The 22,628-nt window shown below is 35.6% G+C and overlaps 1 protein-coding gene across 2 annotated transcripts in view; it reads right to left on the bottom strand.

Annotated features, from left to right (window-relative positions):
• Window positions 1-22,628, bottom strand: part of LOC146004036 (uncharacterized) — a 119,051-nt gene that overhangs the window by 6,507 nt on the left and 89,916 nt on the right. The window contains exon 3 of one of the 2 annotated variants that reach the window (XM_083142615.1): window positions 11,388-11,453. The exons of the other annotated variant lie outside the window; for it this stretch is intronic. Within the exon in view, the coding sequence (XP_082998741.1) occupies window positions 11,436-11,453 (18 nt within the window). The 3' untranslated portion in view covers window positions 11,388-11,435. The remainder of the gene's footprint in view (window positions 1-11,387; window positions 11,454-22,628) is intronic. 2 annotated transcript variants of the gene reach the window in all.

Genomic DNA, 22,628 nt, shown 5'->3' with positions numbered 1-22,628 from the left:
TAGAATAGTGTATTTTATTTTCTATTTAACACTGGCAGTGACAATAGTGATATTAACAGGTATGAGTAATAGTGTTTTTATACTGTTTGGACGTTGTAAGTACTCTTCCAGATATGCATGATGAAATGACTATATTTCAAAATGGCATGAGATTGAATTGATTGAATGAATTGTTGCTTTAAGTCCACTTATTGCACACATAGGCTAACCAGGACTGGACCTACAGTTTAAAATGGAATCTTAACCACTGTGCAATGTGCCTCCATTGTGTATCGAACTCAGGACCCCTTGATTACAAAGGAGATGGCATTAGAAAATATGTTCAAAATAAAGGTACACCTAGTGACCAATAAAGAAGAATTCCAACTCCGGCCTTTCAATCTGACATGCAAAGAGCAATACTGTTGATTTTGCCATGAATTATTCACATGAATAACAATCTGAAATATAATCAGCACTTTGGAGTAGACAGTGTGGGGCCTTATTAACTGCTGCTCTTTCTGAAACAAGCAAAAGACACAATGTTATCATATTGTTAGTCATACAAAAGACAGATCAAAGCAGTCCATGTTTGCCTTCATTTTGCAAATCATTGAAGTTCTCAGGTTTCAAGTTTATATACCGAAATTGATAATCTGGAGTAAATTTAAAAATAAGTTCATATCTTACCTTGTCTACATGATCACAAGAGCGATTTTTGTGTTTTAAATCAAAATATTCCGCAACTTTCCTTTGGAAAGGGTTGTTGATGGTATTTGGTGCAGTGCAGTGCAAGTCTCGAGTGTATGTAGGTGTCATGACATGAGCTGCAGCAACTGCAAAGTTGTTCAAAATGTGAGCATAATTCTTATTTTAGTGATGTTAAAAGGTATAGATCAAGTCCAAACTGAGTGGAATCTCAGGAAAGAAGTTCCAGGAATTAAGAAGGAATTTGGCATCCCTGTTCCAGAGATCATGTTGGTTCATTTAGCAGTGAAGTCATTGAACACCCTGATACAAGAGGTTTTGTTACTGTAAGGATAAAGAGTCATGCTGAGATCGTCAAAGTAGTGCAAGCAGTATTGAATCTTCGGTCATCATCTGCTACAATATGCATTTCAAATATTTCACCTGGTGCTTTCCTGCTGTGAAAAGATGAAGAAATGAAACATGGAACAATGTTTTGAACAAGTGTCTGCAGTGCATATGTCTGATGCTAGTGTAGTTTTTATTAAGAAACAGTCTGAACATAACTTCATACATATAAAGAAAATGATGTAGGCACCATACACTTGGATGATCTAATTCAAAGATTACCTACTCCCATAATTAACAATCATGAAATCATGGTATTTCCTATCTCAGTTAAGTAAAATTAATACCAAAAGTTTGCCAGGTAACCAAAATCTATGTATTCTCATACAATGTCTCGGACCTGATCGCCTGTCACATACATGAATGACTGGTACAATTTTACTACATTAAAAAAAATGCAAATAGGAATCTGTTAATTCTGCTAAGTGATATTTATTTGTTAGTCCTTTAGTAGTTTGCAAAATATTTCAAAATGCATGTTATTTTGTATAATTCACAGAATTTAGAAGAAATATATGTGAAATGAAATTTCTATTATTTGTCACATACGTACATGATCATAATAAAAATAGCAATTGAAAGAGTCAAACATTTAATCTAATCTTTCTCTGATATTATATACAGTTAATAACATTCTAATTTATGCAATAAAATAGGTTTTATCTCAATACTTCATTTGTCACCAAGATTGCCATTTTTAGTGTCAATATGCAAAAGTATGTTTGTCACATACGTGACTGTGGAATGAACCAATATATTTTAGATTGGTGCAATGGAAAATGATCCTAACTCGAGAGTTACCCTGGCCCGTGGATTTTCAAACGTGCCTTGCATTGGAATAGAATACTTCAAGTGTGGTGTGCAGACAATGTAGTCAACTACCAACTCTCATGATAACATTTCCTCATTCCCTTAAATACCTGTTTGGCTAGATATTTCATAAGCCCATCATATGAAGGTTTGTAAAGGAACACATCTTGGCTACCAAAAATGTTCAAGTACTTCTAGCATTCTTCACACTGTTGGTAATAGCATGGGGACAGCTATTGTTGTAGAAAAAGATCAACCTCTTTAAAATTTAATGGATTTTGTTTTCAAACCTACTGCCACTATCTTTGATAACAATTTGCAATATAATTCCTTGTTCACTATGACATCATTCTGAGGAAATGTGTATAAATGAGTGCATTACAATACAAAAATATTGTATTCTTTTTTTTAAAAAAATAGGCACACACAAGATATGTACTACATAGATTTTTCAGCAAAAAAATTCAGGATCGACCAGGACTCAAACCTGGGTCTCTGGCATACCGTGCCATTGCTCACCCACTGAGCTACCGAGCCAACCTGGCTTTAAAAAAATTATATCTCTATACTGGGAGGAACGAGGCAACATCAACGTCTACAGTGTTTCAAAGGCAACATATCCTGTTACAGTAACACTTGCAGAGATGATTCCACACAGGTAAAACAGCAAGAGCGAAAAATCAGGTGAAGCCAGGGCAGACCTATAGCTTGATGGTGGAGCAATGGCACAGTATGCCAGAGGCCTGGGTTCTAGTCCTGGTCAAGCCTGCATTTTTGGTTGAAAAATCTATGCAAAATATAGTACCAAAAACCTTATACCAGCAGCATATACTCTGGGTACTCTAGGCAATCAGAGGTGACATGGCTGTGATTTTTAATTTTTTTTCTATTTTTTTTTTCATGATATTCCTTCAAATCCAATCTTTGATTCCTGCATTTCTTTGCTTCCAGTGTGTGAGTATTTCCAACCATTTTGCCCATGAATGCAAGAGATGCTATCTCTAGCCTGGGAAACCCATTATGAGCATGGCGTGGTCCCTTCGGCCTAGAACAACGATCTCGTTCTTGGAACCAATAACATGCACTTCCCTCTCCTTTTCGGTAGCTTCATATTATGGAATATCACATAACCCCCCAGCGCCACTTTGCTTGTTGTGTTTTAGTTTTGAAGCAATAGGCACGGACCATGCAACACCCTTTGCCTAAGTCTTTTCGCATGGAACCTGATGCAAGAATCAGAGTTGACAATCTGTCATTTAGTGGAAATGTCCTTGCCACACTTGAAGAAGTTGGCGGCGAAAGTGAAGTTTCAGAACAGAAATTGTGTGTGTGTGATTTTTTTATGTGATTTTGTTCTTTTTGGGTAAATGCATGCATGTTCTGTGATAATAGACCAACGAAAGCATTTTTTGAATCTTATGTCACATGACAATGTATTTATAAAGCCGTTTACGAATATGCTGCAGATTCTTGTACCGTTAGATAAATTTAGTAATAAAAACGGCAATAAAGGAATTAGTGGATAAAATTTTATCATAATTCCATAAAGAAGCTCCAAAATACATGAAAATTTGTGAAAAAGTTTGCAAGTGTTTTGATAACTCTTGGAAATAGTAAATTCAATTTGCTGGTCCACGGGACCATGCGATGCCCTTTGTGTTAAAATCTGGCACCATGATCGTTATGGGTTAAATCCCTTGTCAAGGGAGAAGGAAAACTGTTTCTCAAGTGTGCTCACTGAGCAGCCAAACTAATCTTTTCTGGACAGTTTCCACAGTGTTACATCATTTATCCACTACACCCTCAACCCAGATCTTTTGCTGTTCCCTTGGCTAGTGTCTCCTTGATTTATCATAACTCTCTTGTCAATACCCTGATGTTCATTATGTCTGTGCTAAACGTAGAAACTGAGCTGTTTCCAGCAGGAAAATTTCCCACGAATGGAATTTCTAGTTTCACCAAAAACTGAAAAGGTAAATAGCAGGAAATATCAAAAAGTGTGTGAGAAATGGGGATATCGGAAAAACATGTATTAATGGGGTTCATCAATGTTTAGTCCTAGTGCACTTTCAGACAATAGATTTCTACTACATGAATATAAATATAATTCTGCCATAGTCGGACCCAAGCCCGAATGAAAAAGGAGGAGGGTTGGAGTTAGTAATGAGGCTCACTCCGTAAAATAGAACAAGAGCAGGAGCACCAACATATAATGCTCCGTGCAAGTGCAGAGGCAAAGAGGAGGCAGCCCCTCCACTGGGATAGGATCCTGTAGGCCAATCCCCATACATTCGAATTTTAAATTATTAAAAGAACAAAAGAGAGGTAGCCGGACAGACTACAAGGCAGACGAACTGGAGAGGACTTGGTACAAAGACTTTTGGAACATTGAATGTTAGAGGCATAAATGGGGTAAAGGAATAGAAGAGATAGATGAAGGTTTCCTCCTGATACATAGCAGAGTAGATTGAGCAGAAAGAGCAAAAGCAGACAAGAAAAATAATATAAAAGGATGGAAATCATTATAATCCTTTATTATAACAAAATAAAGCAAAAGGTTAACAACTTGTTTAGAAGTATAAAAAGAGATTACTTGAGAAGCAAAATTAACGAAATTGAAACAAACAGCAAAAATAAAAATTTCAGAGATTTATATAAAGGTGTAAATGAATTAGAAAGGGTTGGCAACCTAAAGTAAGCTTGATAAAAGATAAAATCTGTGAATTTTTGTCTGATCCAAGTGATGGCATAACTACTTTAATGACCTAAATGTTCATTTAGGAGATACATTAGCAGAAATGAAGTACACACAGTAGAACCTTTAGTTCCAGGATTTAACTTGACTGAAATTAAAGATGCTATTTAAAGGCTAAAGAATAATAAAGCACCTGGCATTGATTTAATACCAGCTGAGTTAATTAAACATGGTGGGAATTTGTTAATATGTGAAATTCATAAATTAATTTGTTTAACGTGGAATAAAGAAGAAATTCCTCAACAGTGGAAAGAATCCATCATTGTTCCTATCTTTAAAAAAGGTGATAAAACGTACTGCAATAATTACCATGGAATTTCTCTCACTTTAACATCATGTAAAATATTACATAACATTCCTTTAACAACATTAACCCCATATGCTAATGAAATTATAGGTGAATTATCAATGTGGATTTAAATGTAAGCATATGATTTGGCTAAAAGAGATAAATTGTATAATATATTAATCGAGTTTGGAATGCCTAAGAAGCTTGTTAATATGACAAAAGTGTACAATAATGAAAGAGAAAGTCAAATTCATGTGGGTATTAATATGTCTGACATATTTGCAATTCATGATGGGTTAAAACAACAAGATGCATTATCTCCATTCCTCTTTAATTTTGCTTTAGAATATGTTGCAAGAAAGATAAAATAAACTAATGAAGGATTAAAATTTAATGGTCTGACTCGGCATACACAGATGATATAGACTTACTAGGGGGTGATATAAATACAATTAAGAATAATGCTAAAAAATTTTAAAAAGCAACTAAAAAGATAGGTTTGGAAGTTAGTAAAGATAAAACTAAATATATGCTTACCGGCCGAAACCAAGTGTTAGATAATAATCAAAATCTAATTATTGATGACAACTCCTTTGAATCAGTTTCCAAATTCAAGTACTTAGGAGTAATATTAACAAATGGAAATTATATTAAAGAAGAAATAAAAACCAGACTTAATTCAGGAAATGCACGTTACTTTTCTCTTCATATACGTTTATCTTCTCATATAATATCTAAGAAACTAAGTTAAAATACACAAAACAGTAATTTTGCCTGTAATATTATATGGTGTAAAACTTAGTCCCTTACGTTAAAAGATGAACATAAAAAAAGAGTATTTGAAAATCAAATTCTTAGAAAAACATTTAGACCTAAAAGGAAAGAGGCGACAAGTGAGTGGAGAAGGTTCATAATTTAGAACTACATAATTTGTATTAATGTCCAGATATCATTAGAATAATTACATCAAGAAGATTTATTTGGGCAGGCCATGTTGCGCGAATGGGAGAGGAAAGAAGAGATTACAGGATTCTTGTTGGGAAACCTGATGGTAAGAGACCTGTAGGAAGGTCAAGAGAAAGATGGAGGGATAACTTTGAGATGGACCTAAAATAAATCAGTATGGGTAGAAAACATTCGATTGATCTTGCCCAGGATAGGGACAGATGTTGCAGTCATAAACCTTTTGGTTTAAGAAGGCTAGAGATTTAGTTAGTTAGTTAGTTAGCATGTGCATAAACTAGTTCATGTATTATTATTATTATTACTTATGTTATGTGATAATCATGCATAAGATTCATGTTATGTATATATTTTTTTTATTCTGAATATTTAATACATGTGAGACTGTCTGACAGTGATTAGTAAGTGGATAAGAATGGTCCCAATCAATGGATTAAACTCTCCTTGAGATCATCACGCTGTGTACTCTGGGAAGAAATTGGGCGCAAGTAGATACACGTTTGTTAAGGAAAGAGAATGAGAAGTGTTCTTACAGTGAAACCATTTCTATTTAACCACTTTACACACTTTTTACAGGGGCTTTGAAAAAACGTATACATTCTGCATATGATCACAATAATAATAGGCACAATGCTTGCTCAGCATGTTGTCAATATGGGATCTGATCTATTTGTCTGAAATATTGTGCAATGAATTGTGGGTGAAGTTGATTGCTGAATATCATCCATTTCGATATTTGTTTTTCACATGGGATGAATGCTATGTGAGAGAATAAAAATAAATTACATTTTTCATCTCAGTAAAGGTTATATTCTCTTGGAAGCATAGATGGCTGATGTGATTTCAATGCAACTTAAATATAAATCAACTCAAATATACTTGAAAAGGAAGTTTCAAAAGGAAGTATGAAACATTTGCTAGTATGGATTGATAGCTACTCTATGTATGTTTTATATTAAGTGAATTTCCTTTGTTGAAATTAATAACTAGTAAAATGCATTACTTCTTAGCTAAACATTTGAAATTGTAAATTAGAAAACAGGTACATTGTTTTTAAAAACTTTGTTACTTAGATAACAGTAACTTCACAAGCCCAAAGTGTGTAGTGAGGTAAAGGGGCATGGAAAATTTGTGGAAGCAGTCACAATTGTCATGCTATAAAATTCTACATGAAAATTCATATTCGAGGTAAATATTTATTTATTGCTTGGCTGCAAAGAGGGGGTCTACTCCCCCCCCCCAGCAAATTTATACTGTTTTCAAATGCCTTCTACAATGTACTGTGAAATCTACTGAAATCCAATTGTAGGTCTACTGTACAACTACTGTACACCAATATTAGGGATGATGTACTGAAAAAAAATGTGAATAATAATACTTGTTACATTATATTATAAAATCATTTATTGACTCCAGGAATATATAGTTTAATTCTTGACACCACATTTTCAGTGATTTAGTAGTGGATTGAAAAAACAGTACATGAACTGAATTTCTACTGTTTTCCTAATTAATTCTACTGAGGTCAGATATATCTTAATGAATAAGTTAATAGAAGTCAATGTATGCTTAAAACAGTATGTTTTTCAATTTCCTACAAGTGTGTTAACCACAATGAAGCTACACACTTAAAAAACGTGTTCACTATATTTGATTTTTTGTTGTGTCAAAGCATTCCAAAATAGCAAATTCCACAAGCTTTACCATACATTTATAATAGTTGTTTATATGATTTTCCATAACATTTATAGTTGAAGATAAGATTTTTCTCATTACTGATAATAATAGTACTGTTTTCACATAGCAATATACTGAACACAATGAAAGATGTTAGTTGTACAATTATATTACTGAAAACATTAAGAGTCCAGTTCAACTACTTAAGACAGTAGACACAGTTGGACTACCAAAAATAGTAGAAAACATTACCAGTACAGTTCAGCTACTGAAAACAGTAGAAAACATTAGAAGTACTGTTTTCAGTTCATATACTGGAAACAGTAGGTGTTTCAAAGCACCTATCGATCTACTGAAAATGGTAAAAAGAATTTTTAGTAGGGCTTCCCCACTGGCCATTTCAGATAACTACAGTTAGGCATATGCTGTATTTAAGTGCATAAAAACTGTGTAAAAAATATGTATATAGAGCTATGAAAAATTGGCTGTCATCCATGAGTAAGTAAACTGCTTCTCCCATTCATTTGGGTTCTACCTCTCATGCAGACTGGGTCCTTGTGAGCTGGTGCTCTGTATGTGGGCATTTACATGAACATGTTTCATGGAATAGAAGTGAAAAATATCCAAAAATGCAATGCAGCTGTCTCATGGTCAAGAGCACTCATTGGTTGACTCATGATGTCTCCACCAAATGATCTGGATTTTAATCTCAGCCTGTGCATATGCAGCTCCTTTCAATTTCTGCAAACCATCATTCTTAATCATCATTCCAATCTCTGATAGCATACGAGCTTATGTCAGAGGATGTGCCCCAACCTTCGACGGAAGTCAATTCTACAAAGCGCAAATGTTGATGGCTAATGGCACCTGCAGTGGGCACAGAGGAGCAATTACCCCCCTTAATTTCACATTTTATGCAAATAAAAATACATATCGTAAAATTTTCTTGCTTGCGTCACTTGCAATGCCTGCATTTCTCAAGTCTCATCAAGTTCAGAGCCATAGCTAGGGGCGGCGGGAGTCAGCCATGGGTGCCGCATGATCTAAATGAAAAAAAAATTGTGAAAGAGAGGATGTCTTGGCAGCCCGTGATATTATTTGCACCCTATTAGGGGCGGGAAAAACATTGACTGATAAGGGAACCTGCAGGGGGGCACAGAGGAGCAATTGCTCCCATCAATTTCAAAATTTATGCAAATAAAAATACATTTTGTAAAACTGTCTTGCTTGTTTCGCTTGCAATGCCTGCTTTTCTCAGTCTCGTCAAGTTCAGAGCTGTAGCTAGGAAGTGGCAAGAGTGGGCCATGGACGCATGCTAGCCTCCATGTCAGAGTGGTCAGCACATCGCACTACGACACCAGGGGTTCCAGGTTCGAATCCTGGCCAGGGGATGGATATTTGTGAGTATCCATTCATCAATTTCATCATATCATCATTCATTCCCATCTTACAAATTAGCTGAAAGTGGCACACAAAGCGAAGTAAAATAAAGCAAGTCAATCAATCGATCATGGATGCCGAGCGATCTCAATGAAAGAAATTACATTTTGTTTTAATATTTCACTAAATTTCCTTTTCCAAGTGAATTAAATTGTAATGCCTTTTAATAGTGCATAGTATAGCATTTGCAGATACTTTCCATCTTCCACAATTATTTATGACCCAAATGAAGACAAAACTCAAGTTTTTATTAATCACGAAGGAGATCATTATAGAAACAGGCTAACTCATCTCTACATAGAGATGTGTTGTTGCCGCAAGGGATCTTAGCAGACTCTGATGGCATCTATGTTGCCTTCATTTTTATTGTTCTAGTTTTTGTTATTGTATTTGTTAATTATTATTATTTGTAGTGTCTTGTTCATTTCATTTTTCTGAACACAAGATTTTTACACAAATTTGGGTTTACTTTTTATGGTCATTCTCAGATACTATTGTACATCATAAAATTTATATTTTACTTGAAAAATGATTAGCAGTGACATAATCAAACCAAAACCATGACTTTAGAAGCTAGATATCAAAATGCTAACCATTGTAGTAGAAAGGATAGAGCTGAAATGATATGGAAATGAAAAAAAAGACATAAATGTACTATATATATTTAGACATAATATAAATTTAATTTATTCAAAGTTGGGTGAGATAAAGTTGACCATAGTATGTTTTATTCTAGTTTCTATTACTTTGTCTTGTGTTCCTAAAGTGGTCTGGATGCTATTGCATTGTTGTAATCATGTGTAGCCCAGTAGCGTACGCGGGATTTTATCAAGGGGGGAGGTTATTTCTAAAACTTTCTCCAAATTCACATTACTATTGTTTTATTATACTTTAATTAAATAATAATAATCACAATTAATTAATAATACTTATAATGAATTAATTAGCTGAATTACTAATAATAATACTACTAATACCACTACTACTATTAAGTACTCGAGATCTACATAAATATAGTATTTACAAAAGCAACAGAACAATATCACTTTCTAGTCATTCGATTTTTATCAAATTCTGGGAGCATTTTTTTGTTTCTTTGTTACGAAATAATTGTCTGGTCAACGAGATGAGACGAGGTGAGACATTTTAAGTGTGAAGAAAATCCATAAAAACAAGAAAATATATTAAAATAATTAAAGTATGGAACTCATCCAAGGAGCTGCGGTAGTCTGGTCGGTATAGCATCTGACAACCATGCGGGAGATCTGGGTTCGACTCCCAGAATTGGTTGGAATTTTTCCGGTTTCTTCTCCTCATAAATGTTCCCGATAATTCACATCTGGCTTGTCTCTCTGTTCTTGCCAACAAAACATTTTACAATAGTTAAGCTTATTGTTCTTTGAATAATTGTCTAGTCAACAAGGTGAGACATTTTAAAAGAGAGACATTCAAACATGCTGCGGTAAACAATGGGAAGGTGGACTGGTGACTGTTCTTGTCCGCCTAGCCTTTGTCTATAAATTAGCCGCTTACAACGAACCAAGAATTTTCTTTAGTTAATTCTCATTGTTCACACAAAATAATACATGTTCATTGAACATAGAGGGGTGGCTGATGGGGTTAAAGCCCCTACCAAAATTTTGAGAAAATCAGAATTTTCAAATAAAAATCCGTTAAGAACTTTAAAAAATCAAAATGTGTAAATGCGAAACCTCTTTTAAAGTGAGTCCCGATTACCATTTTTGTCTTTGAATACAATTATAGTAGACTGAAAAGCTCCAAAAATACGAAATATTTTATTATGCATCCTGCCCTCTAAAACGAAGGCATGTGCTATCCACATTTACTATTCCAGCCCATCCCGAAAAAAAAAATCCTGCATACGCCAGTGTATTGAACATTGTTGCAACTGAGATACAAAACAAGCTTTCTCTCTTTTAAATCATAGTTGCCCTCATATTTTATTTTCAAGAATACTTGTTAATTTTCAAAGCTTTCTCTCTGAAAGACGCATGTGTTTCGAATGCTGTGCTTTTCTTCGTGCTGCATGGATATAATTGGATATAATAATTCAAATTATTATTATTATTATTATTATTATTATTAGTATTAGTAGTAGTAGTAGTAGTAGTAATAGTAATAGTATTGTCCTAGATCTTTGACTGTGGTAAGTTGGCCATTTAATTATTTTTTCCACAGCATTTTTCTTAACATTTCACAAGCTCAAGAGGTGGGTTTAAACCCCGTACCCCCCCCCCCTTGCGTACGACACTGGTGTAGCCAAACCTATTCATCCTGTAATTTCATCTCAGCTTCAGCTTTCCTAAGAGCATTTTTTACTGTTTGCTCATGTATTATAATGAAAATAGATTTGCTAACCTGAAAGTTGTGCAGTCCACGACATGAAACCAAGTTTTCTTTTGGATCTTAAATCATAGACGCATCCTGAAATAATAATACGTGCCTAAATTCAAGCTATAAAAATGTGGCTATGGAAAAGCTTTGAATGAAACAGATATAATTCAACTTTATTTTCTTTTTAGGGGCAGTTTAAATGAATAATATGGATGATGGAATGTTCACTGAAACAAATAAATGTTTACCACATTGACATGAATTGTCTGAAAATAATACAAACAAAACTGTTTATGATAATTTGTTCTTTTGCATTTGAAATGCCAATGCACATTTTTTTCCTGAACAACTCACATCTGCTTGTAATTGCATTGTTGTCAACATTCCATTGTTTTCAGAATTAAATTGTGTTTACATTTGATACATGGTTTCAATATACTTTGATTATTACTTTATCTACAAAAAATACTGGATTTGTTTATTAACTACTCTCTATGAAATATATAATTTGAAGGTAGATTTGAACTACTTAGTCAACACATGCGTGAGGAAGGAAAATTACATATTCTGAAAATGTAATTGTAATATCAGTTTATTTATACAGTGCTTTTCATGGTCGAGTTGGCCATGAAGCAGCAGCTAGTGCACCGGGAACTAAGAGTGTGTCTGCTGGCAAACTGGATGCAACATCTGCGTAACTGAAACCGCTAGCTATGTAATGAAATAAGCTTGTACAATTACATTGACAGTTACAATTAAAATGAGCACATACCTTTTACAAGAGGTGTTGGAAATGATGTCCTCCTGCATCCACACATTTACAGCATCTTTATAGGTAATTTTCACTAAAACCTACCAAAATTGCTTCAATTTTTCTCCTGATATTTTCTATCAATTCTTCTAATGTATGGCTTTAAGTTTAAAAGCTTGGTAGCTTACCATGCAGACCCCATGGGCATCTGTTTCTTGTGCAAGGTGCCAGAGGGATTTTTGAGGAGTATGTTCAAATCCTGCTCCAACGTAGTCTATTTTCTCTTCTGTAAGCACATGCCACTTCACTCTTCGCTTCTTATCAAGAACAGACCCTGTTGCCCTAAATTTGTTCACAAGTTTTCGAACACTGTCTCTATGTAAAACAGGAACATCTGGGGATTATGATGCAAAACACATTCTAACTTTCCTACAAGAATTCTTAATGATGTAAGAGTCATACATTTTTGTTTTAAATTGTACGTATAGTGCAATAGTATTAGACTGCAGAAAAGCACCAGTAATACGTAAAGTAAAACAAAACAATCTAAAACACTTTTTAACACCTTAACACTTCACAAACATGTGCAAACTGGACACCAGCTATCTAGATACTGAAGCACTGACGTATCCAATGCCAATGTCAGCGTACATCTGTGGGTCTAAATTACAGCAGATACACTCTTACTTCCCAGGGTGCTAACTGCCAGTTCATGGCCAACTCGACCATGAAAAGCACTGTATTTTTCTTAAAAGGGAAGAGGTTACATGGGTGTTTGAATGCTGGAGACTACATGATAATGAACTACTAGACATTTAAAATATATAACTTAAATAATTAACCACAAATGGTTACCTCATGATATTAAATATATAACATTTAGGTGAAATGAGAAGGAAATATGCTTTCATGCAACACCAAACAGAAAGATAGGACGATACAACTAGACAAGTAAATGGTTTTAAATCAAAAGTTTTTTTTTATTATTATTATTTATTGTAAGTATGTATGCAACATGAACCTTCAACGATCATATTGGCAATTATTTGTAATATTACAATACAAAGATCTGAAATGACACTAGATTCTTGAAAAAGTAATTTTGGGGGTTCAATTTGATTATTCATGTGTGTGGTAGAGAGTCCTGCAGTAGAGTGCAATATGTGTTTGGAGCTACGTTTTCTGCTACATCTTTGCAACAAAGAGTCTTCAACAATTAAAAGAAATGCAATCAGGCAGGCATTAATTTACTTTTCAAATCTGAATTGCTGAAAACGACTGATCTTAACTCAGCAACATAACAAAGTCTTTAGTGCTTTTTGTAATTAATAAAAAATAATGACTAGTAACAAATGTGAGAGCTGCTTTTCTTAAATAGCCCTTTAATTTTCTAAATGCAATACCTTTGAGGAACTAAAACACCGAAAGAGATATGATAATGGACCACAGAAGCTAGGGAAGAGTCACCCCTTACAGTAGGTGATTCAAGTATTTTCCACTTAGTAGAGCACCTCGAGTACCCTTGTCAAGTTCCCCTCTACTAGAGAATCCAGAGTCCAGACCATGAAACCTAATCTAAATCCTCTAGGTACTATATGGTAAGGTCAGTGCATTTTTACATTTATGAAGAGTTTACACCACACAGATAAGACATATGGTTACTTCATTGTTGTTTTTTTTAATAAGTGGACCTTCATACACAAAAACTTGTACAAGCGAGGACAGTGTTTAATATCATATTGCACTTTAATTGGTGAAATATGTCAATATCACCTATGACAGATGCAAGCAACAAGAGGAGAACATCCCGCAAAAGAAGGGGGAAAAAACCTTAAGCTCTTATCAAGTATCTTTGTAGAAAAGCTTCAAGCAACAAGCCATGGAAAATCCCTAAAATATGTGCATCTTGCATGGGCTCAATCAAAGGAAAAGACAAGAAAAGGAATCTCTACTGAATCAGCTCTTCAGATGAGAAAACTATAGTTTGCTGTGAACCTTTTGAAGAAAACTATATTTATTGTTGTAAATGTAACTGCTGGTTACATGACATTTATCTTGCTTGACTTGTGTCTTGACCATGAAATGTGCCCAAGGCTACTTACCCTACCCTGGATCCCCATCATAAATTCACTTTTACTACACATTGTTTATATCCATGTCTTTTACTTGATGTTTCTTGTGTATTCATACAGTAAATGTTCTCAGAAGTTCAATGGAATTTCATTATGATACATTAAATATCTTACATTACGTAAATAACCATTTTGCTCAAGTGTCTGTCAGTACCCACCTCTTCTCTACAAATTGAGATCATGATTTAAATACACATTTATCTATTAATTAAGCTTGACAGAAATAAAACTGATATACACTATATTAATACTTATTTTTAGCCTAAGACTGTGTGAAGCCTTACATAATAGGTCTGTGTCCCTTCTCGGTATCCAAGAAACTATAGGGTGTTTTTTATGCTGGATTAAAAGTTTGGTAATAATGCATTTATGCAAATAGCTCGTGAAACTGACAGTTTCATTGTTATAAGCCTGTGTCACAGCAGCCTGTGAGGGCCAAGGTCTACCTATTGGCTGCTGGCCTTACTCCTCTGCTAAGGTAGAAGATCACCCAACCAGTTACAGAAACCCCAAGTTGTTGTTGTAGGTTTCCATGACTGCGTTAGGCTACACATTCGTAGCTTCCTAATTTCTTCACGATGGTGGGTGGCCACTGGTCCCATACATAGGCCGATCTTGGGAGAAAAGTTATTACATTTCCGCCACAGGAGAATCAAACATGGCTTCTTAAACCACATGGCCATGGTGCGGAACCTCATTGTTACAAACTAATTTTGTACATGCATATCAAATGACTCCTCAATTACAACAATTTTAAACAAAATGTAATGGATTGATCTAAAGAAAATATCTTGGTAAATTTCGCAGGAATAAATTTAATTAATTGATCAACTATTTTTCTTTTAACTTCATCAAACATCCCTACTGTACAACGTAATTATTGTTCTCCAGGAAAATAAGAATGAGACATATATCCCAAGTAACCAAAAGTGGTTGGATCAACCGTACTGAAAATGGTTGGCAAAACGTAAGACCCATTGAGCAATGGTAATTCTGGCCATGGTTCCAATCTATCGTATTTATGTTGGGCCAATGTGGTTTTTACATTGGGTCAATGTGTTGAAAACTACAGTCTGGATAGATTTGTTTTCTGATATATATAATTTATTGTGAGGCCAAATATAAACTATAGTTACAAATTATTTGTGTAAAATATAAAAAAATACAGAGCACTTTCTAATTCACATGGCACCATTGATTTCAAGGTACCTTAAAGTGGTAGCACAAAACACTTTGTAGAGTTTACTTAATTTTCCACCTTTCATGGAATTTAGTCTGTAACATTGTTGAACCACTTTCACAAGAATACCTGTAAGACTTGTTCTGCTACAGCTCAAGAGACAAATAATAAGAAATTCCCAACATATCTTTCATCCATGGCAGCTGACAAAGGATTGGTGACTGACTACAAGTTAAGAATAACTTCTACTTTCATTAACAAAATATTATATTTGCAGTATGTACAGTGACTGAAATATTCGAAGAAAAACACTGTTACATGTCACTTATTTTACAATCTACGTGGAATTTACAGCATACTCTTGAAAGTTGTCTTACCATTTGAAAGTAGTTTTTAAAACTGATTTTGACTCTATTTTCCATGTTGAGCGAATGTTGGCAACAACCGTTGGCCCAACGTAAGACCAACTTCAATTTGCCAACCAACGTAAAAAGCCAACCTTTCCCAGGTAAAAACTGCAGTTGGTCCAACGGTGTGGTTACTTGGGATATTTCACTTTGTAAAAAAAAAAACAATTTTCATACAACTTAATTAAATATTACTATTACTATAATAAAATTACTAGTGTTCCCGATTGTTTGAACAGGTCATCTTTTCTCTCATCATCAAGTGAACTACTTTCTTTATCTCTTCAAGCTGAACAGATGTACTAACCAGTGGTATACCTAGGGAAAATATGACTCCTATTTCAACTGTTTCCCCACTGCATAAATTAAACTTTTGCATTGGGGGTGTAGGGTTGCCATCCATTTCTAGATTCAGATGGGAAATTAGCACTCTTTTTGAGAGGAGATAAATGCATTATTTGCCAAAGTTAGTTAGTTTTAAGTCCATTCCATTTTATGCACAGATAGGTTAATGAGGAATGGAAGTTTCAAGTTGGATCTGGGATTGGAATCAGGACCCCCCTTGATTACAAGGTGCCAGCGTTATGACATTACCATTGGAGAGGCCCAATTACACATCATCATCATCAGTGTTTCTTTCAGAAAATTTGCTCCAGGTGGGATGGGGCATTCCAGATAACCGAGAGGGCATTGTGAATCTCAATGCAAAATACAACATATGTGCGTTTAACATTCAGGATTGCCCGTGGTTGTTCGTGGTTCATTAATGAACTTGATGCTGAGCGTTACAGGTGGTAAATGATGTACAGTAACAAAAATAAAGTAGGATGCGGTGACCTAAGTATACTTAGTAATTCAATGTGGAAGGACATAGGTTTTTCTTTTTATACGTCTCTATTTCTTTTTATTAGCCTGTTGTCTAACATTTATAAATATATTATCTTGTGAAATTAGCATTACAATAGTAAACAGTAAATTACAAAACATCACCTCCTACTTTTACATTTTATCATCCAGAACAAATTCCACAATGGTGAACCAGGAAAAATATTACAATTATTAAACTCAATAGAACACATCATGCAAAGCTTAAGATGACATGAAGAATTTACAGCAATCTTATCCTGCGAGCTTTCTTTGTGCCATTTAAATCTACTGTTTTCTCCAGAAAATCATCAGTTGGAATCTTAGGTCCCTCAATGCTTATTATCATGCAATGCATTACAGTTTCTGGTAGCATTCTAGTTCTTGTCCTAACCATTCCCGTAACGACAGCCAGTGTAGAAAAGTCTTTCAGTGCTATGAATAGGATACTAACTAGGACAAGGAGTGCACAGAGTTTTTTCAACTCGCAATATCCCACGTCAGCTTCTAAGATTTTCAACAATGGACTGTCAGCTTCTGTATATAATTCATTATCAAGCATCGGACTTGACAAAAAATTTGTAGGACTTGAGGTCAGCAAGAATGCCTTCCATTTTAAGCATGGGAAAATTAGCACAAAACCTTTCGACTTCGGTGTCTTGCAAGTTTACTACTGACTGAAAGGTTTCAAATTGGCTTGCAAATCTCATGGTATCAATAGATTGAATGTTGAACCTGTTTTCCATTTCTTCAATTACACTTTCCGCATATTCCTTAATCCCACAGAAAGTTTTCCTAGCATCTCCATCAGCAACCAGGTGCGCTTCAGGCCAGATATTCTTCAGTTTGGTCTGAATACTTTTTTGCAGATCACTGTTGATGTGTTAACACCTATCCGGCAAATGCAATTTGGTTGAAGTAATTAGAGGGATGACTTTGGCCAGACTCAAATCCTTCTTTTGCAAAGCGTTGCTGAGGATCGAAAGTGCACTGAGGATTTCATTCATCACATTGCAGGTAATAATGAAACTTTCATTTCTGATATCCAGCAACATGCCTCCGCCCCTTCATTGTGGATATGGTCACAACCCATCAAAACTGACTTCAAGCTTCTGGAGACAGAGTTGACTATTCTGTAGTGCGATAGCCATCTGACTTCCATACATTCTGGAATCTTGATAACTGGGTCATTGATTATTGCCTGAATATCCTGCAAAATATTTTCCTTTTTAGGCGACTTGCTAAACAGCTTGTAAATGTCTTTCAAAACATGAAAAAATATTTTTACCTTTTCGTTTTTATTCTTGCAGGAAGCCGCTGCAAGGGACAAAGTATGTGCTCTACAGTGCATATACAGAATCTCTTTGTGAGCCTCTTCCGAAAGCTTCTTTCTCACACCTCCAACATTCCCAGCCATATTTGAGACACCATCAAATCCGAAAGCAACAATATCATCGTATGTTAGATCAAGAGCAGCAAGCTCTTTGTCAATAGTATTTGCAATAGTTTCTGCCCTTCCATTAGGAATTTTGACTATTAACAAAAACTTTTCCACCGGGACCTTATCTTCAACAACTCTGAACATTATACTTAACTCCGTTTCATTTCTCAAAGAGACACTTTCATCTGCCAAAATGGAGAACTTCTTGTTTTCCAACGTTTTCTTCAGTTTCTCCCTCAATACTTCGCCCAAACACACCAGCAAATCACATGCTGTATCCTTGCTGCTGTAATTCGATCTATCACTTAGAGCTTCTCTCCACACCTTAAATTCATCACTCATTACATCCAAAATACTTTCAATGATGCTTTCATATTTAGTAGTGAAAGCTACTTCTTCCTTCACCAAAAAGTACAAACCCCCGCAAAGTATTTTGAAACATTTTCTGTTTAACACTCTTTCAATTTCATTCTGTTGAACAACTTGAGCATAAACGGGTTTCTTCATAGCCTGTTTGAGGTTTTTCATTTGTACACTTACAGTATAAGCTGAAGAGTGTTCATGTTTCTCTTATTTCCCATTTTCCCCCAAAGCTTTTCTGAAAGATGTAAAAGGAGCAGTTATGAACATGCCACCTGTCCTTTGCAGAAATTTTGCAATATTCTTCATGAAATTTTGGCATAGTTTACAAAACACACCTCCTTTTTCTTCACTATACTACAGCCAACTGTAATTTTCTTCCCACTGTTTGCTGTAGTGATGATGTTCTTCTCTTGCACCTGATGATTTCGAAGGATGCAGGTTGGAACTGGAAGATCCCACGGTAGACTGTGTTGAAGGAGACGTGCCTACAACTTCCCGCGATTTCTTGCTAGGTCATGCCGCTGAAACAGTAAAGTAAGAGTCTAATGTTCTCTTCATTCTTCTTTTGTCGTGCAGCAAAGAACTGTAATATTCCACTATTACAACTGCAATGCAGCTCAAATGCATCTTGTCTTTTGTATACCACCACTTGTCTGTAACATTTACATTCTCGAAGGTGCAAAAAAGCAATGTGGTGGCTAGATTCTAACAATCACATAAATATTTTTTTTTAACTCAACACTTTTCAGTCAGTCCACCTTTGACTCAACAATCGATTTTCTTATCATTTCCAAATATTCTGTTGTGTCAGTGAATCAATTATAAAGAAAATACCACGTCGGCTTTGATGACAACGAGTTGGCGCTTTTGGTGTGGAAAGCACTACTGCGCATTCGAGATGGGAGAGAGAGGAGATAAGGCTAGTGTGGTTGCCAGTTTTATTCTGTTTCTTCTGTAAGATTGGATAAGTGTGGGCGTTAATATTTACAGAGGGAAATATAAAGGCAAAAATATTCGCCACACAAAGTAATGCGGTCCGATGCGAGGGAAACAACGGTAGCAGAAAAGTTTTATACTTTGGTTTGTTGTACAATTTTGTCCGGGGGAGGGGGGGGGGGCGGGGCGATAGAAAGGTACCTGAAAGAAACACTTATCATCATCATCATCATCATTAGCATTTAGTGGAGCAAAACATTGAAATATTTTAAGCTATACAAAGACTTTTTCATTTCTTCACCCATAAATATCTTTCCCTGTAGGTTCACTGTTATTGTTCGTGAATTTTTAATACGTTTAATAATATGTAGATGAAGGGGGACAAATATGGAATACCATTTTGTTTTTGACCATTCAATGGCACATTTTTTGAAGAATTTATGTGAGAAACTACCCTCTTCTTCCTTAATTAGTTCTTTAATAGAATATAAGGTTTAGACTACGTAACATTATAGTAAGTATTTGCAAATAACATTCTCCTAAAAGTTGACATGATTGCTCCAAAAGAAAATGGGGTACAAATATGGAATACTGACAACATTGTGCAGAAAATGAACATATATACACATTAAACACAATTGTAGTGAAAACATGAAATAAATTAACACTATAAAGTCACAAATATGAGAAAGTTTCTAAACTGTACATGTCTGTATCACTATGATTATGATGGCACTATTTACCTACTTAGAAAAATCGCAAATGTAAAGTCCATTATCATATCCTGCACATTCAGTATGAGCTCACATATCACACATTTTGCACTTAACCCATTCTTCTCCATGCTTATCATCAGAAAATTGTCCAGAACAGAAAAGACATTCAGCATCATCACAAATTGGTGTTCTGCCATCTGACATACTGAGATCAGAAGAGTCATCTCGCATGCTGAATATGCCGTTGTTGTCGAGTCTGATGATTCGCAGTCTTTTGGTAATTGCGATTTCCCCTTTTTTCCATTGTTTTTAACAGGCTTTTTCTTAACAGCAGTGGACATTTCAATGGAAGTCTTATATGGTGATGAAGTCAGGATATGAGAGGTCCCTGCTTTCCTTCCCCTACTTCCTTGCCTCTTCTTAATTGTTGCAGGAATAGGTGAGATGTCCCATGGGGTGGCCACTTCACTTCTAGCAGAAGGTCCTGTTCCATCTTCGGGTTTGGATCCAGATGCAAATCTATTGCCAGCTACTGTCTCTAGGGTGACGTCATGTGTGGTGAAATCAGTTGTGTTCTAGTTGTGGTCTCCTTGACTACATGCAAGGAAATCTGCATCTGTAAAAACATTGGAAATCACTGGGTACAGTCCTGCCACACGAAACCCATTCACAGCAATCTCACCGGTCTGGCATTTGAAGTATGCCTTACCAAAGAGTTCGGCGATGTCCATGTTTGTCAGTGGCCGAACATTCAGCCTCATCCAAATACGCAATTCCTCGCTGTAGTACGCTTTCAAAGGACTCATGAATGTCCTGTCCAAGGGCTGCATCTTGTGAGTGGAGTGCGGAGGTAGAAATAACATGCACACATTGTTGTCGCGAGCCAAATTTCTCGAATGGGTGTAATGTCCATCTAAAATTAGGAGGACTGGTGACTCAGCTGATGGTTGTACCTTCTCTATGAAATGATGGAACCAGATGGTAAACAGATTACTCTGTATCCACCCTGAGGAATGGCAAGCAGCAATAAATCCTGGTGTAGCTCCCCTCATTAGCTGGCTGTTCATGTTTTCTTGAGGGAAAATTATCATTGGAGGTACAAAGATCCCACTTGCACTCATGCATGTTACAATTGTAACAAGTGATCCCTGCTCTGCAGAACTGATTGCTCCTACTTGTTGTTTCCCTTTCAAAGCAAGGACATGAGTGTTGGTTACAGTAGGATTGGCAATGAAGCCAGTTGTAGTGCGCTGCGCGAAGGACTGTAAATCATTATTTTGGCTAACAATGAACACACACACAAGAAACAAACATACCAATCCGCTTTCCTTCCAGCGGAGAGAGAAGACACTATTTTTGCCATGAAATCCTATGTACAGTTTAAGGTACTGGAATTTCTAATACAATTGACAATGTACGATGCAAATCCGATTCGTTTGAGAAACTTTTAGGAACAACAAACTCATTGCTTCCACGTTAATAATTTTTGTTCATAAATAGGGTATAAATATGGAATACTACTATTCCATATTTGAGCCACTGTTACCTTCGAGTATCGAGGGCCAAAAGTGTATTCAAACTCACCTCAACAATATACGCAAAATACCAGAATAAAGCCTGATTGATATGCTACAAAACTGTATACCATGTATTTTCATTCTGTGTACTAATAAGAAGCGCAAGGCAAAAAGGTACTTACCTCCAAACTTTTCACTTTGGGCGGGAACCACAATAATCGTTCTAACCTTCCCTGTTCAACCTCGAGATGCAAACTAATTGCTTCCTGTGGTGGTGAGGAACACTGCCCAGCATTTCACGTAGTTCTTGCTAGAGTGCAGCACTTACCAGGCGAGATATAATGGTATTCCATATTTGTACCCCTATTTCATATTTGTCCCTCTTCCCCTAAGTATATTAGTCATTTTCTTGTTCAATAAATTGTTAGAGCCAGTATTGAAATTAAATTATCATTAAAAAAATAATGAACTATCAATAGCAGTTCATCAACTCTGTGATGCTGTCGCCAAGTCTGCTGATGCAGACAACAATGTTCTGGTCCACCTTTTGCCAATCAGGGACCTGTTTTGTTTCTCCCTTCTTGATACTTGGCAGGAAGAGTGGGATGAAGAAGTGGGGAACAAGTTTCATGCTATCAAGTCAATCATTGGTGCAAGGCATTCCTTGTACAGTCCCTTCCATCGAGAAGAGGTCATTTTAACTGAGCTTCGAAGTGGACACATGCTCAATTGCTGCAAGGACTGGACCCTCCATTGTGTTGTGTATGTAATGTTTTAATCTTCACAACTGTTTGTTTTCCATGTTGGAAGATGATGACAGTGTCTGTAAAAACAAATGTTTCTAGCTTTTCGAGAAGAAAGGGCCTCTCACACTGTTTAGGTAAGAGGATTTTTCTTGTATACTTTAAAGGTTGAATGGGCACATGTGCCAACACACCCAAAAATTTAGTTCATTCAT

The sequence above is a fragment of the Lepisma saccharinum genome, chromosome 21 (assembly GCF_977018435.1).
Source record: "Lepisma saccharinum chromosome 21, izLepSacc3.1, whole genome shotgun sequence".
Classification (NCBI taxonomy): domain Eukaryota; kingdom Metazoa; phylum Arthropoda; class Insecta; order Zygentoma; family Lepismatidae; genus Lepisma; species Lepisma saccharinum.
Note: the sequence above shows the minus strand (reverse complement) of the source record. Positions and strands in the feature narration are given on the sequence as shown.